General features: G+C 45.0%; 1 protein-coding gene across 2 annotated transcripts in view; it reads left to right on the top strand.

The window, feature by feature from the left end:
- kif2a (kinesin family member 2A) overlaps positions 1-14,766 on the top strand; it is a 116,653-nt gene that overhangs the window by 20,071 nt on the left and 81,816 nt on the right. For both annotated transcript variants that reach the window (XM_033030010.1, XM_033030015.1), the window contains exons 3-4: positions 2,301-2,420; positions 8,865-8,916. In XM_033030010.1, coding sequence (XP_032885901.1) covers positions 2,301-2,420; positions 8,865-8,916 — 172 coding nt within the window. The remainder of the gene's footprint in view (positions 1-2,300; positions 2,421-8,864; positions 8,917-14,766) is intronic.

Raw genomic sequence — 14,766 nt, 5'->3', positions numbered from 1 at the left:
TTGACAATACATAATTTAATAAAGGTCAATTTTTTCTAACCTTTATGATGTTTTTCATTGTAATTCCTGCCAATGTAGAAGTGTAGTTTAAGAACCAGCTGTCCTTAAATTTTGCACAGATAAGTATCTGAGAACAACATTAATTTATGGGAAGGTTCACAAAAATGCTGGAGAAACTCAGCGGGTGCAGCAGCATCTATGGAGCGAAGGAAATAGGCGACGTTTCGGGCCGAAACCCTTCTTCAGACTGATGGGGGGTGGGGGGGGAGAAGGAAGGAAAAAGGGAGGAGGAGGAGCCCGAGGGCGGGGGGATGGGAGGAGACAGCTCGAGGGTTAAGGAAGGGGAGGAGACAGCAAAACTGGGAGAATTCAATGTTCATGCCATCCGGACGCAAGCAACCCAGGCGGAATATGAGGCGCTGTTCCTCCAATTTCCAGTGTTGCTCACTCTGGCAATGGAGGAGACCCAGGACAGAGAGGTCGGATTGGGAATGAGAGGGGGAGTTGAAGTGCTGAGCCACCAGGAGTTCAGGTAGGTTATTGCGGACTGAGCGGAGGTGTTCGGCGAAACGATCGCCCAACCTCCGCTTAGTCTCCCCGATGTAAATCAGCTAACATCTAGAGCAGCGGATGCAGTAGATGAGGTTGGAGGAGACACCTGGAACGACTGCTTGGATCCTTGAATGGAGTCGAGGGGGGAGGTGAAGGGACAGGTGTTGCATTTCTTGCGGTTGCAACGGAAAGTGCCCGGGGAGGGGGTGGTACGGGAGGGAAGGGAAGAATTGACAAGGGAGTTGCGGAGGGAGCGGTCTTTGCGGAAGGCAGACATAAGGGGAGATGGGAAGATGTGGCGAGTGGTGGGGTCACGTTGGAGGTGGCGGAAATGGCGGAGGATTATTTGTTGTATTTGCCGGCTGGTGGGGTGAAAGGTGAGGACTAGGGGGACTCTGCCCTTGTTGCGAATGCGGGGATGGGGAGAGAGAGCAGTGTTGCGGGGTATGGATGAGACCCTGGTGCGAGCCTCATCTATGGTGGCGGAGGGGAATCCCCGTTCCCTGAAGAACTAGGACATTTCCGATGCCCTGGTGTGGAACGTCTCATCCTGGGAGCAGATGCGGCGTAGGCGGAAGAATTGGGAGTAGGCGATGGAGTCTTTACAGGGGGCAGGGTGGGAAGACGTGTAGTCCAGATAGCCATGTGAGTCAGTTGGTTTGTAGTGTATGTCGGTCAGAAGTCTGTCCCCGGAGATGGAGATGGTGAGGTCAAGGAATGGTAGGGAAGTCTCGGAAATGGTCCAGGTGTATTGGAGTGCCGGATGGAAGTTGGTGGTGAGGTGGATGAAGTCAGTCAGTTGTGTGTGGGTGCAGGAGGTGGCCCCAAAGCAGTCGTCAATGTAACGGAGGTAGAGGTCGGGGATGGGGCCCTGGTACGTCTTGAACAAGGATTGTTCAATGTACCCGACAAAGAGGCAGGCGTAGCTGGGGCCCATGCGTGTGCCCATAGCTACGCCTTATGTTTGAAGGAAATGGGAGGAGTCAAACGTAAAGTTGTTGAGGGTGAGGACCAACTCCGCTAGGAGGAGGAGAGTGTCAGTGGCTGGGTATAGGTTGTTCCTCTGGTCGAGGAAGAACCGGAGGGCTTTGAGGCCATCCTGGTGGGGGTAGCTATGGGCACACGCATGGGCCCCAGCTACGCCTGCCTCTTTGTCGGGTACGTTGAACAATCCTTGTTCAAGACGTACCAGGGCCCCATCCACGACCTCTACCTCCGTTACCGCCCTTGCTGTCTCCTCCCCTTCCTTAACCCTCGAGCTGTCTCCTCCCATCCCCCCGCCCTCGGGCTCCTCCTCCTCCCTTTTTCCTTCCTTCTCCCCCCCACCCCCCATCAGTCTGAAGAAGGGTTTCGGCCCGAAACGTCGCCTATTTCCTTCGCTCCATAGATGCTGCTGCACCCGCTGAGTTTCTCCAGCATTTTTGTGTACCTTCGATCTTCCAGCATCTGCAGTTCCTTCTTGAACACTTAATTTATGGGAATCATGGTTTAACACAATTCCAAGATTTTTGGCAGGGCTTTCTGGATTATTGGTAGATTTTATTTTTCTACTCACTACTACACACCACAGTGACTGAGATCAATCAACTTAGCACAAAGAATTGAACTTGAGGTTGTCCAACTAACTTGTTCTTGCACTATGGAAGCTATTAGAGCATTGTATGGACATCAGATTTAAAATGCACAATTTTGAGTCGTATGAATAAAGTTTTTTGATGTATAATATGCACAATCTTTCAATTTAACAGATTGATCTCGAAAGTGTTTTTGCACTTAACCCAGACCTTGCACCTGATGAAGAAATTGAGCCAAGCCCTGAAACACCGCCACCTCCAACGCCTACTATCAAAACTAATAAGATAGCAAAGGTATGTTAATTCCATAACAATATGTGTACACTTGTAATTAATTTAATATATCATTATTTTTTCATAATGTTCCTTTGAAGTGAATCTCAAGTTCAAGTGAGTTTATTGTCATGTGTCCCTGTATAGGACAATGAAATTCTTGCTTTGCTTAAGCACACAGAAAATAGTAGGCATTTACTACAAAACAGATAAATGTGTCCATATACCATGATATAAATATATACACACATGAATAAATAAACTGGTAGTGCAAATAACAGAAAGTGGTTGCTAATAATCAGAGTTTTGTCCGAGCCAGGTTTAATAGCCTGATGGCTGAGGGGAAGTAGCTATTCCTGAACCTGGTTGTTGCAGTCTTCAGGCTCCTGTACCTTCTACCTGAAGGTAGCAGGGAGATGAGTGTGTGGCCAGGATGGTGTGGGTCTTTGATGATACTGCCAGCCTTTTTGAGGCAGCGACTGCGATAAATCCCCTCGATGGAAGGAAGGTCAGAGCCGATGATGGACTGGGCAGTGTTTACTACTTTTTGTAGTCTTTTCCTCTCCAGGGCGCTCAAATTTCCGAACCAAGCCACGATGCAACCGGTCAGCATGCTCTCGACTGTGCACCTGTAGAAGTTAGAGAGAGTCTGCCTTGACAATACAACTCTCCGTAATCTTCTCAGGAAGTAGAGGCGCTGATGAGCTTTTTTGATAATTGCGTTAGTGTTCTCGGACCAGGAAAGATCTTCAGAGATGTGCACCCCCAGGAATTTGAAGTTCTTGACCCTTTCAACCATCGACCCGTTGATATAAATGGGGCTGTGGGTCCCCCTCCTACTCCTTCCAAAGTCCACAATCAGTTCCTTGGTTTTGCTGGTGTTCAGGGCCAGGTTATTGCGCTGGCACCATATGGACAGTTGCTCGATCTCTCTTCTGTACTCTGACTCATCCCCATCAGTGATACGCCCCACAATAGTGGTGTCGTCAGCGAACTTGATGATGGAGTTCGCACTGTGGCTCGCTACGCAGTCATGGGTATATCTAGATTGTAGATGGACAGAATTATGAGATCTGTATGATTCTGAGGAAACTTGCTCTTTTTGATTTTTGTAAGTAGGGGAATAGCAGTTGAATAATTGTTCTTTCAGTTGGGTATTTGTATGCTCTGCTGCTTGTAACTGCAGTGCTAATTGGTGATAATTGGTGATAATTGGTCTTGGAGATTAATTTTACTTTCAAAGTGCCATCCACTGTGTTTCCTATAAAATTGCCATTTTAATTTGTCATGATGTTCTTTAACCCCTGGAAAATGCTGAGAAAGTTTGAATGACAAGAGCATTAGAGCGGTTTTCACTAGTGAAGATATCACTGATGAAATTATTTATCAAGCTGTCAGAGACTCTTATCTGTTCTAGGCATCTATGTAACACATGTATTCTTTGATTACAAGCATAGAATTGTAAGGAGGCCAGTATTATGTAATTAACTAAACTGAAGGAAGTACTTCAAAAAAGTGTGACAGACAAAATTGTGATGTTTACTCGCTAATCATTGCTGTAGTTTGTAAACGTCTGCTGCAGGAACAGATTGGTGTAGGATCTGAAGGATAGAGTTGTCAAGGGGAGGCTGAGCATCCTGTCTATGGCCAAAATGGCAAACATCTGAAATAGCGTTGGTGGATTGGCAAACAAGAGGCCGATGTGGTATAACCACAATTTCTGCAAAAACCCACTTCATTTAGGACACGCACAACATTATTTTAACCTACTTTTTAAATTAATGTTTAATTATTAATGTTTAGTGTTTTCTGAGTCATTCGTAACTGTCACTGTATGTCATGTTGTTACTTGGGGGTGGAGCACCAAGGCAAATTCCTTGTATGTGAATACTTGGCCAATAAACTTACTTACTTTTTTTCTTAAAGATAGTGGAGTCAGGGGATATGGTGAGAAGGCAGAAATGGGGTACTGAATGTGAATGATCAGCCATGATCACAGTGAATGGCAGTGCTGGCTCGAAGGGCGGAATGGCCTACTGCACCTATTGTCTATTGAATGAGCCATTTAAATTGCCCCACTCTTCTGCTCTTACCCCATAGTTCCTCAAATTCACCCTTCAAAAATTGATTCAGCCACCCTAACTCATTCTTTTGTATCCTGTATAAAAATACAAAACTTCTGGACGGGAATATTCAATATCATTTCTAAAACACTTAAAATTCAATTGGAGTCCAATTCAAAACTAATAATATTAGGAATGTCAGAGGGCTGCCCTAATCTAACGATATTTCAAAGACGCTTCCTTGACTATGGTTTAATAACTGCGAAAAAACATACTTAAATTCTGGAAAAAGATAACAGTTCCCACAGTGAAGATGTGGATCACAGAAATGACCGAGACACTACATGGCAGTTTATTTTATGTAAAGAGCATTGGCAGGATGGGCCAATGCTCTAGAATGGCAGGTAGAATAGTATAGAATAGCCTGATGGCTGTAGGGTAGAAGCTGTTCCTGAACTTGGACGTTACAATTTTCAGGCTCCTGTACCTTCACGATGGCAGGGGTGAAATTAGTGTGTGGCCAGGATGGTGTGGGTCTCTGATGATGTTGGCTGCCTTTTTGAGGCAGAGACTCCGATAAATCCATTCGATGGTTGGGAGATCAGAGTCTGTGTTGGATTGGGCAGTGTTCACAACATTTTGCAGTTTTTTCGCTCCTGGACATTCAAGTTGCCGAACCAGGCCATGATGCAACCAGTCAATATGCTCTCTACTGTACACCTGTAGAAGTTCAAGAGAATCCTCTTGGACATACCGAATCTCCTTAAACTTCTCAGGAAGTAGAGGCGTTGATGTGCTTTATTTATAATTGCATCAGTGTGCTGGGTACAGGAAAGAATTTCGGAAATATGGACGCCCAGAATTTTGAAGTTTTTGACTCTCTCCACCATAAACAGGATTGTGGTCCTCATCCTTCCTCTTCCAATCAGTTCATTGGTTTTACTGATATTGCGAGCCAGGTTGTTGTGCTGGCACCATTTGGTCAATCGGTCGATTTCACATCTATGTTCTGACTCATCATCATCTGTAATTCGTCCAACAACAATGGTGTCGTCGGCGAACTTGAAGATGTGTATAGGGTGAGTAGAGCAGGAGGTTGAGCATGCAGCCTTGAGGTGCTCCCGAACTGATTATTAATGAGGAAGAAATATTTCTGCCAATTCGAACAGACTGTGGTCTGTGGATCAGGAAGTTGAGAATCCAATTGCAGAGGGATGCACAGATACCCAGTTCTATGAGCTTAGTAAACAGCTTGGAGGGGATGATGGTATTGAATGCCAAGCTGTAATCTATAAACGACAGCCTGACGTGTTTTTATTGTCCAAGTGGTCCCGTGTGAAGTGGAGAGCCAGTGAGATTGCATCCTCCGTTGACCTGTTGTGACGGTAGGCAAATTGTAGTGGGTCGAGGTTCTTGTTGAGGTAGGAGTTGATACCCACCATAACCAACCTATCAAAGCACTACATCACCACAGACATTAGTGCCACTGCTCGATAGTTGAGGCACGTCACCATCCTCTTCTTGGGCATCGGTATTATTGATGCCCTCTTAATGCAGGGGGGAACCTCAGACCTCAGCAGTGAGAGGTTGAAAATGTCTGCAAAAAACCCAGCCAGTTGGTCTGCACAGGTTTTGAGAACTCGACCGGGTATACCATCAGGTCCAGGCGGTTTCCAAGGTTTCACCCCACTGAAGAATCTTCTAACGTCGGCCTCTGTGACTGTAATACCATCAGGGCGTATGGGGGCTCGGTAAGGCACATCAGTGTTCTCCATATCAAAGCTTGCTTAGAACGCAGTGAGTTAATCAGGGAGTGATGCTTCGCTGTTGCTTGAGCTGCCTCCTGGTTTCACCTTGTAGGAGGTGATGGCATTCAAACCCTGCCACAGTTGCCGAACATCCGCCCCATCCTCCAGCTTTGGGTAGAAATCCCTTTTGGCCTTTTTGATGGCCTGGTCAAGGTCGTATCTGGACTTCTTATAGACCTCTGCGTCACCAGACCTAAATGCCCGGGATCTGGTCCTCAGAAGTATGCGGATCTCCTGGTTCATCCAAGGCTTCTGGTTAGGAAACACTCGGAAGGTTTCTGTAGGAACACAGTCCTCCACACATTTTCTTATGAAGTCTAACAACTGTGGTGTATTCATTCAGGTCCGTTGCTGAGTCCTTTAACATTGCCCAGTCTACTGACTCCAAGCAGTCCTGTAGTTGTTCCTCTGCCTCCCCAGACCAGCTCTGTACTGTCCTCACCTCTGGAGGTGCTCTCTTCAGTTGCTGCCTGTATTGGTCGGATTTCCCAAAGTGAGGGCGAGGGATAGAGCGATAGGCATCTTTGATGGTCGTGTAGCAGTGGTCAAGGGTGTTTAATCCTCTGGTGCTGCAGGCGACATGTTGGTGGTAGTTTGGGAGTGATTTTTTTCAGGTTGGCTTTGTTGAAGTCCCCGTTATGGTGGTAAACGCTTCGGTATACGCTGTCTGGTGCTTGTTGACCACGGCGTGCAGCTCCTCCAATGCCAGACAGACGTCTGCCTGGGGTGGGATGTAGACCACAGTCAGGATGATGGAGGTGAATTCCCTCGGGAGGTAGAAGGGACGGCACTTCACCGCCAGATGTTCCAGGTGCGGAGAGCAGGAGTTCGACAGGACTGCCACGTCTGAGCATCACGAAGAGTTGACCATGAGGGAGGCGCCCCCGCCTCACCCTTTCCCAGATGCCAGTGTACGGTCCATACGGTGGATGGAGAACCCTTCAGGCTGGACCGCTGAGTCTGGGGAGCTGGGGGTGAGCCATGTCTCTGTGAGATAGAACACAAACCATTCCCTCAGCTCCCTTTGGTAAAGCAGACTTGACCTTAAGTCCTCCACTTTATTTTCCAGTGATTGTACATTGGCTAGTAGGATGGTAGGGAGAGGGGGTCAAAGTCCCCTACGCTTCAGTCTGACTCATAGTCCAACCCGCCGGCCATGTTTCTGGACACCATGGAGGCCTTTCCGGTGTTTGCAGGTACAGTACTTACTGTTCCTGTGATCCTCCGCCAGGTCGGGGATTCCCCTGCGATCGGGAATTCCCTTGCAGTCGGCAGCTCCATTGCTACCGGTAGATCGCAATAGCACTAATGCGTTTAAATGCATTAGCAGCTTGTCAGTTGCATTGCTGGTTTCTGCTGTTTCTTTTATACAGGTAAGCTGAAAACTACTATATTTGATGCTGTGCTGCTGGCAACATGCCGCCACAGACAGGTGCCATCTTAGTGCTAACCTAAGGTAAATTTGATTAGTTTAGATGAGGCATCAACATAGGTTAGTTGGACTGAAGAGTCTGTTTCTATGCTGTATGACACTGACCAATTATGTAACCAATTGGCCTATTGAGGTTCATCGCATGATGCAATCAAGAAAGGATTTGATAATATTTTAAATATTTAGGAACCGGAGATATATGTTTAAACCAGCATCTGCAGTTCTTTCCTGCACATTTTGTCTGCTCCACTGCAAAATCTCCTCAAGGTATGTCTACTTTGAAGTAGTTCTTCTCCTCGACTTCCTCATCCACAAACCACAGTCTGTTCGAATTGGCAGACATACATCACCCTCATTAACATCAGTACGGGAGCACCTCAAGGCTGCGTGCTCAGCCCCCTGCTCTACTCACTCTATACTCATGACTTTGTAGCCGGACATAGTGCGAACTCCATCGTCAAGTTCGCCGACTTCACCGCCATTGTGGGACGAATTACAGATGGCGATGAGTCAGAGTATAGAAGTGAGATTGACCAAATGGTGGCAGCACAACAACCTGGCTCTCAATATCAGTAAAACCAGATTGTGGACTTTGGAAGAGGATGAGGACCTACAATCCTGTTTATATCAATGGGATGATGCTGGAGAGAGTCAAAATCTTCTAATTCCTGGGCGTGCATATTTCCGAAGATCTTTCCTGGACCCAGCACACTGATGCAATTATAAGGAAAGCACATCAGTGTCTCTACTTCCTGGGATGATTAAGGAGATTCGGTATATCAAACAGGATTCCCTTGAACTTCTACAGGTGCACAGTGGAGAGCATATTGACTGGTTGCATCATTGCCTGGTTCGGCAACTTGAACGTCCAGGAGCGGTAAAGACTACAAAACGTTGTGCAGACTGCCCAGTCCATCACCGGCTCTGACCTCCCCACCATCGAAGGGATTTATCAGAGTCGCTGCCTCAAAAAGGCAACCTTTCCCCTTACTTACCATCCACATTACTTATTCAATCCTCTGCCATCACTTATAGCAGTGAAAGAAACCACAGTTACTGGTATGCCCTTTCAGAAAGAATGAGCTTGATGGTTGGTTATTGTTTTTATGTATCTCTAATTCCACCTTTAAAATGATAACATTGCTTGTGCTTTATTTTGAAGAATCGCCGAACTGTGGCTGCTAAGAATGAAACTCCTGCCAAAGATAACCGAGGTAATTTTGAAGTATGTTTTTTGGCAATTTGATAATTTAATTCCAAGAGAATATGTCAAAGGAAGCGTGGCAAATTAATATTAATTATTTTAATTTCTTTTATTTTAAAGCTAATCATAGGCTGGCAGAATGGACAGATGGACAGATAGACAGTAGATGTAATACAGAGAAAAATGTGAAGTGAGGCTATTAGGGACAGATGAGACTGCAGATGCTGTAATCTGGAGCAAAAATCAATCTGCTGGGTGAATTTGGTGGGTAAGGTGAAATATGTGGATCTAGAGGAATAGTTGACGTTTTGGGTACGCACCTAGAAGTTCAGATTAGTTTATTGTCATACACATCAGGGTGCAATGAAATTCCCAATTCACTCAAAGGTCATAGAGTAAACGATGAATGCAATTAGTACAGCAATAAATACAACAATCATTACAATATAGCAGAATGGTGTAACAATTGTCATGTAATTTGAAGTAGTACAAAAAAAATCAATGAAATAACTGAATGAGCTGGAGATAAGAGTAAGGGGGGATTTCCAAGAAGGAGTCTGATGGTCGTAGGAAGAAGTTACTGAGTCTGGACATCTGGATTTTTAAGATCCTGTTTCTTCTCCGAGATGGTAGAGGACAGAAATAGGAATGGCCAGGTTGGCAGCTATCTTTGACCGCACTTTCAGCGTACCTGATGCAATGCACCATGAAGATAGCCTGGATGGCTGCGAGTGATGAGTCTTGACTGGGCTCTACAGATTCAAGTTTTCAAAAGCAGATCAGTTAGTTTACCATGCTCAGCAGCATCCCGTTAGAATACTTTCTACCGTGCATCTGTAGAAGTTCGAGCGAGTCCTTGTGGGCGTGCTGAATCATTTCAGATGCCAAAGAAACTGAAGCACTTTTTTGATCACCACATCGGTGTCTAGGTTAGGTTGCTGGTGATACATAGATACATAGAAAATAGGTGCAGGAGTAGGCCATTCGGCCCTTCGAGCCTGCACCGCCATTCAATATGATCATGGCTGATCATCCAACTCAGTATCCCATACCTGCCTTCTCTCCATACGCCCTAATCCCTTTAGCCACAAGGGCCACATCTAACTCCCTCTTAAATATAGCCAATGAACTGGCCTCAACTACCCTCTGTGGCAGAGAGTTCCAGAGATTCACCACTCTCTGTGTGAAAAATGTTTTTCTCATCTCGGTCTTAAAGGATTTCCCCCTTATCCTTAAGCTGTGACCCCTTGTCCTAGACTTCCCCAACATCAGGAACAATCTTCCTGCATCTAGCCTGTCCAACCCCTTAAGAATTTTGTAAGTTTCTATAAGATCCTCCCTCAATCTCCTAAATTCTAGCGAGTATAAGCCGAGTCTATCCAGTCTTTCTTCATATGAAAGTCCTGACATCCCAGGAATCAGTCTGGTATGTGGATGTGGATGCCAAGGAACTTGAAGCATCATTCCAGCAGGTCTGTTGATGAGGACAGGGTTGTGTCCCCCCCACAACCCACAACCCTGTATTTTCTTATGTCAATAACCAATTCTTTCATTTTGCTGGCATTTAAGGTGTAGGTTGATGATCTGACACCATCACACAAGGTTCTCTATGTCTTTCCTTTACTCCATCCTTTTGTTGACCCTGAATTAGGACTGAGTGTAGAAAGGAAATGGCTAGTGTCAAGAAGTGAGAGGGAGGGATGAGGTAGGGGCTGGTGTACAATAGGTGGAACTAGGTGAGATGGGCGATGATGGGTAGCTGGAGATGGTTTCAGAAGGATTGAATTTAGGAGAGAGCAGCTGGTGGGCGTTGGGTAGAGAAATCAAAACGGTCAGTGGAGCTAGGTGGAGAGGTAGAGGCGAGAAGGTGATAGGTAGAACCAAATAAGGGATGGATAATGGACAGTTGGAAGAAGAGTTAAGAGACCCTGTAGGTTGAGTGTGTGTGTTTTGCGGGGATGGAACAGATAAGAGAGGGGAAAGAAACTGGATAACAGGCAAGGGAGATTTTGGAAAAAACAGATAAGAGAACTTGGATGGATGTGAAGAAGAGAGAAGAGAATAAGGGTAAGAGTTACCTAACATTGCAAAATTAAATGTTCATACCATTGAGTTGGAGACTATGCAGGCACAACACGAGGTGCTGTTTCTTTGCTTTGGATTTGGCCTTGCTGTGAAGTGAAGAAGGCCGAAGACAGATGGGTTGGTGTAGGAATGGGAAGAGGAGTTGAAATGGTGTGCAACTTTGAGCTCAATATTGCCGTTGCGGACAGAGAGTAGCTGCTCTACTAAAAGATCACCTAGTCTATACTTGGGCTTGCTAATATACAGTAGCTGAGGCCACATCAAGAGCGCAGAATGCAGTGAGCGAGGTTGGAGTAGGTACATATGAATCCTTTCCTGATCTGGAAGAGCTGTTTAGTTCTCATGATGATAAGGGAGGAGCTGTTGGTCATAAGGTCATGTAAAAGTGATAGGAGTAGAATTTAGGCTGTGGGCCGAGCATCAAAAATGTGTCTAGAAATAGGATTTTGTGACCCAAGTCACCAAACTACATGAAATTTTCACATATTGTGTAAAAATATTTATATAAATCACCCCTGAAACTCGATATGAAGAAGACTTGCACATTTTTATTAAATTAGAGAAAAACCGGAGAAATGTCGGGTATTTTTTAGTCCAATCAAAGCACATTTAACATTGAGTTGTCTGCCAGTTGGCCAATCACACGCTTTGTTTCAGGCTAGCACACAAAATGGCTGAGGGGGCTTCACAGATGCCTGTTTTACTGGAGATTCCGATGTGTTGTTCTGTGGAATAAATGTCGTGGAAACTTGCAGCAGGTTAATTGTATTTAGTGGGAAAAGCATTAAAAAGGCTAAAGAAAGTGCTGCGAAGTGGATTAAAGTGCAAGAAAGTCTTCAAAGTCCCTGCTGAGGTGCTGGAACACAAAGAAGGCCCCCATGAATCAACTCTAACTAAAAGGTAAGATTAAAGTCTGAATTTATGAAAATCTATCTGTATGGACTTTAATTAATTTAATTGCACCATTTTATAATGTGAATAAATTCATTCATTCATTCCTTATTCATTCATTCACTCACTCACTCACTTACTCATTCATTCATTCATGAAATTGAGGGCCTAAACTAAAACACAGTCAATTAAACATTTTCACTAATGCCAGCTTGTTGTAGAGTAATAAGTCTTTAACAGCTAATCTCGGAGCTGCCTGCGAAAACTTACCGGGAAAAAGTGCTCCGATCGCGGGGCCTAGGTACTCGCGGTAAAGTGAAGCCGCGGTCTCAATGAATAAGCGGCCGATTCGCGATCGCGGAGCCGCGGATCATCTCCGCGGGCGGGCGGGGGGGTGGGGGGGGGGCGGGAGGCTGTACATAGTGCCGTCTGTAGCGGTCGTTTTCAGACCCCGATAACGGGAGAAAAACGGAGGGATATCGATCGCTCTTTACCACGAGTACCTATGTCCCGCGATCAGAGCACTTTTTCCCGGTAAGTTTTCGCAGGCAGCTCCGAGATTAGTTGTTAAAGACTTATTACTCTACAACAAGCTGGCATTAGTGAAAATGTTTAATTGACTGTGTTATAGTTTAGGCCCTCAATTTCATGAATGAATGAATGAGTAAGTGAGTGAGTGAATGATGAATAAGGAATGAATGAATGAATGAATTTATTCACATTATAAAATGGTGCAATTAAATTAATTAAAGTCCATACAGATAGATTTTCATAAATTCAGACTTTAGTCTTACCTTTTAGTTAGAATTGATTCATGGGGGCCTTCTTTGTGTTCCAGCACATCAGCAGGGACTTTGAAGACTTTCTTGCACTTTAATCCACTTCGTAGCACTTTCTTCAACCTTTTTAATGCTTTTCCCACTAAATACAATTAACCTGCTGCAAGTTTCCACGACATTTATTCCACAGAACAACACATCGGAATCTCCAGTAAAACAGGCATCTGTGAAGCCCCCTCAGCCATTTTGTGTGCTAGCCTGAAACAAAGCGTGTGATTGGCTAACTGGCAGACAACTCAATGTTAAATGTGCTTTGATTGGACTAAAAAATTCCCGACATTTTTCCGGTTTTTCTCTAATTTAATAAAAATGTGCAAGTCTTCTTCATATCGAGTTTCAGGGGTGATTTATATAAATATTTTTACACAATATGTGAAAATTTCATGTAGTTTGGTGACTTGGGTCACGAAACTGCAGAATAAAGCTCCTCGGCCCACAGCCTAATTAGGGCATTCGGCCCATTAAGTCTACTCCGCCATTCAATCATGGCTGATCTACATCTCCTTCCTAACCTCATTCTCCAGCCTTCTCCCCATAATCTCTGATACCTGTACTAATCAAGAATCTATCTGTCTCTGCCTTAAAAAATATCAACTGACTTGGCCTCCACAGCCTTCTGTAGCAAAGAATTCCACAGATTCACCACCCTCTGACTTTCTCCTCATCTCCTTCCTAAAATAACGTCCATTAATTCTGAGGCTATGACCTCTAGTCCCAGACTCTCCCATTAGAGGAAACATCCTCTCCACATCCACTCTATCCAAGCCTTTTACTATTCTGTATGTTTCAATGAGGTCCCCCCTCATTCTTCTAAACTCCAGCGAGTACAGGCCCAGTGCTGACAAACACTCATCTTAGGTTAACCTACTCATTCCCGGGATCATTCACTGTAAACCTCCTCTGGACCCTCTGCAGAGCCAGCACATCCTTACTCAGATATGGTGCCCAAAATTGCTCACAATGTTCCAAATGCGGCCTCACCAGCGCATTATAGAGCCTTAGCATTACATCCCTGTTTTTGTATACGAGCCCTCTTGAAATAAATGCTATCATTGAGTTTGCTTTCTTTACTACCGATTCGACTTGCAGATTAACTTTTTGGGAATCCTGCACCAGCACTCCCAAGTCTCTTTGCACCTCCGATTTCTGGATTCTCTCCCCATTTAGAAAATAGTCTTTATTCCGACTACCAAAATGCGTGACTCCACATTTTGCTACACTATATTCAATCTGCCACTTCTCTGCCTACTCTCCCACCTGTCCAAGTCCTTCTGCAGAGTCCCTGCTTTCTCTACACTGCCTGCTCTTCCACCTATTTTCGTATCATCCGCAAATTTGGCCACAAACCCTCGTCCAAATCATTAACAATGCGAGGAGTAGCGGCCCCAGCAGTGACCCCCGTGGAACTCCGCTTGTCACTGGCAGCCAACCAGAAAAAGCCCCCTTTATTGCCACTCTAAGTACTGCCATCCAGCCAACCTGTTATCCATGCTGTCTGCCCTTTGATACCGTGGGCTCTCATTTTCCTTAGCAGCCTAATGTGTGGCACCTTATCAAAAGCTTTCTGAAAATCTAAGTAAACAACATCTACTGACACTCCTTTGTCTGTCCTGCTATTTACTTCTTCAAAGAATTCCAGCAAATTTGTCAAGCAAGACCTCCACTTCACAAAGCCATGCTAACTTTGGCCTATTTCATCGTGAACTTCTAAGCACTCCGTAACGTCATCCTTTATAATGGACTCTAAAATCTTACCAACCACCAAAGTCAGACTAACTGACCTATAGCAGGGCTCTCGCTTAACTTTTTTTCCCTGTTGCCAGCCGGGCAACCTAGGCAGCTTTTTAGTTTGGCAAATGACAGTTTAGGTGGTCATTTAAGACGGCTTGCATGACACGTGCGATAATGTGCTCGGACAAAGTGCGTAGTTACCTGTCAGAATTATGGTCAATGAAGCAGTCACATATTATTTCTGCTCCAAATAAAGTAACAAACTAAACATATTCACCAATCAAGACATGATATATACCACAATGACATGCAGC

Source organism: Amblyraja radiata, chromosome 1, assembly GCF_010909765.2.
Source record: "Amblyraja radiata isolate CabotCenter1 chromosome 1, sAmbRad1.1.pri, whole genome shotgun sequence".
NCBI classification, from domain to species: Eukaryota; Metazoa; Chordata; class Chondrichthyes; order Rajiformes; family Rajidae; genus Amblyraja; species Amblyraja radiata.
The sequence above is the reverse complement of the archived record's forward strand: the minus strand, read 5'-3'. Positions and strand labels throughout refer to the sequence as shown.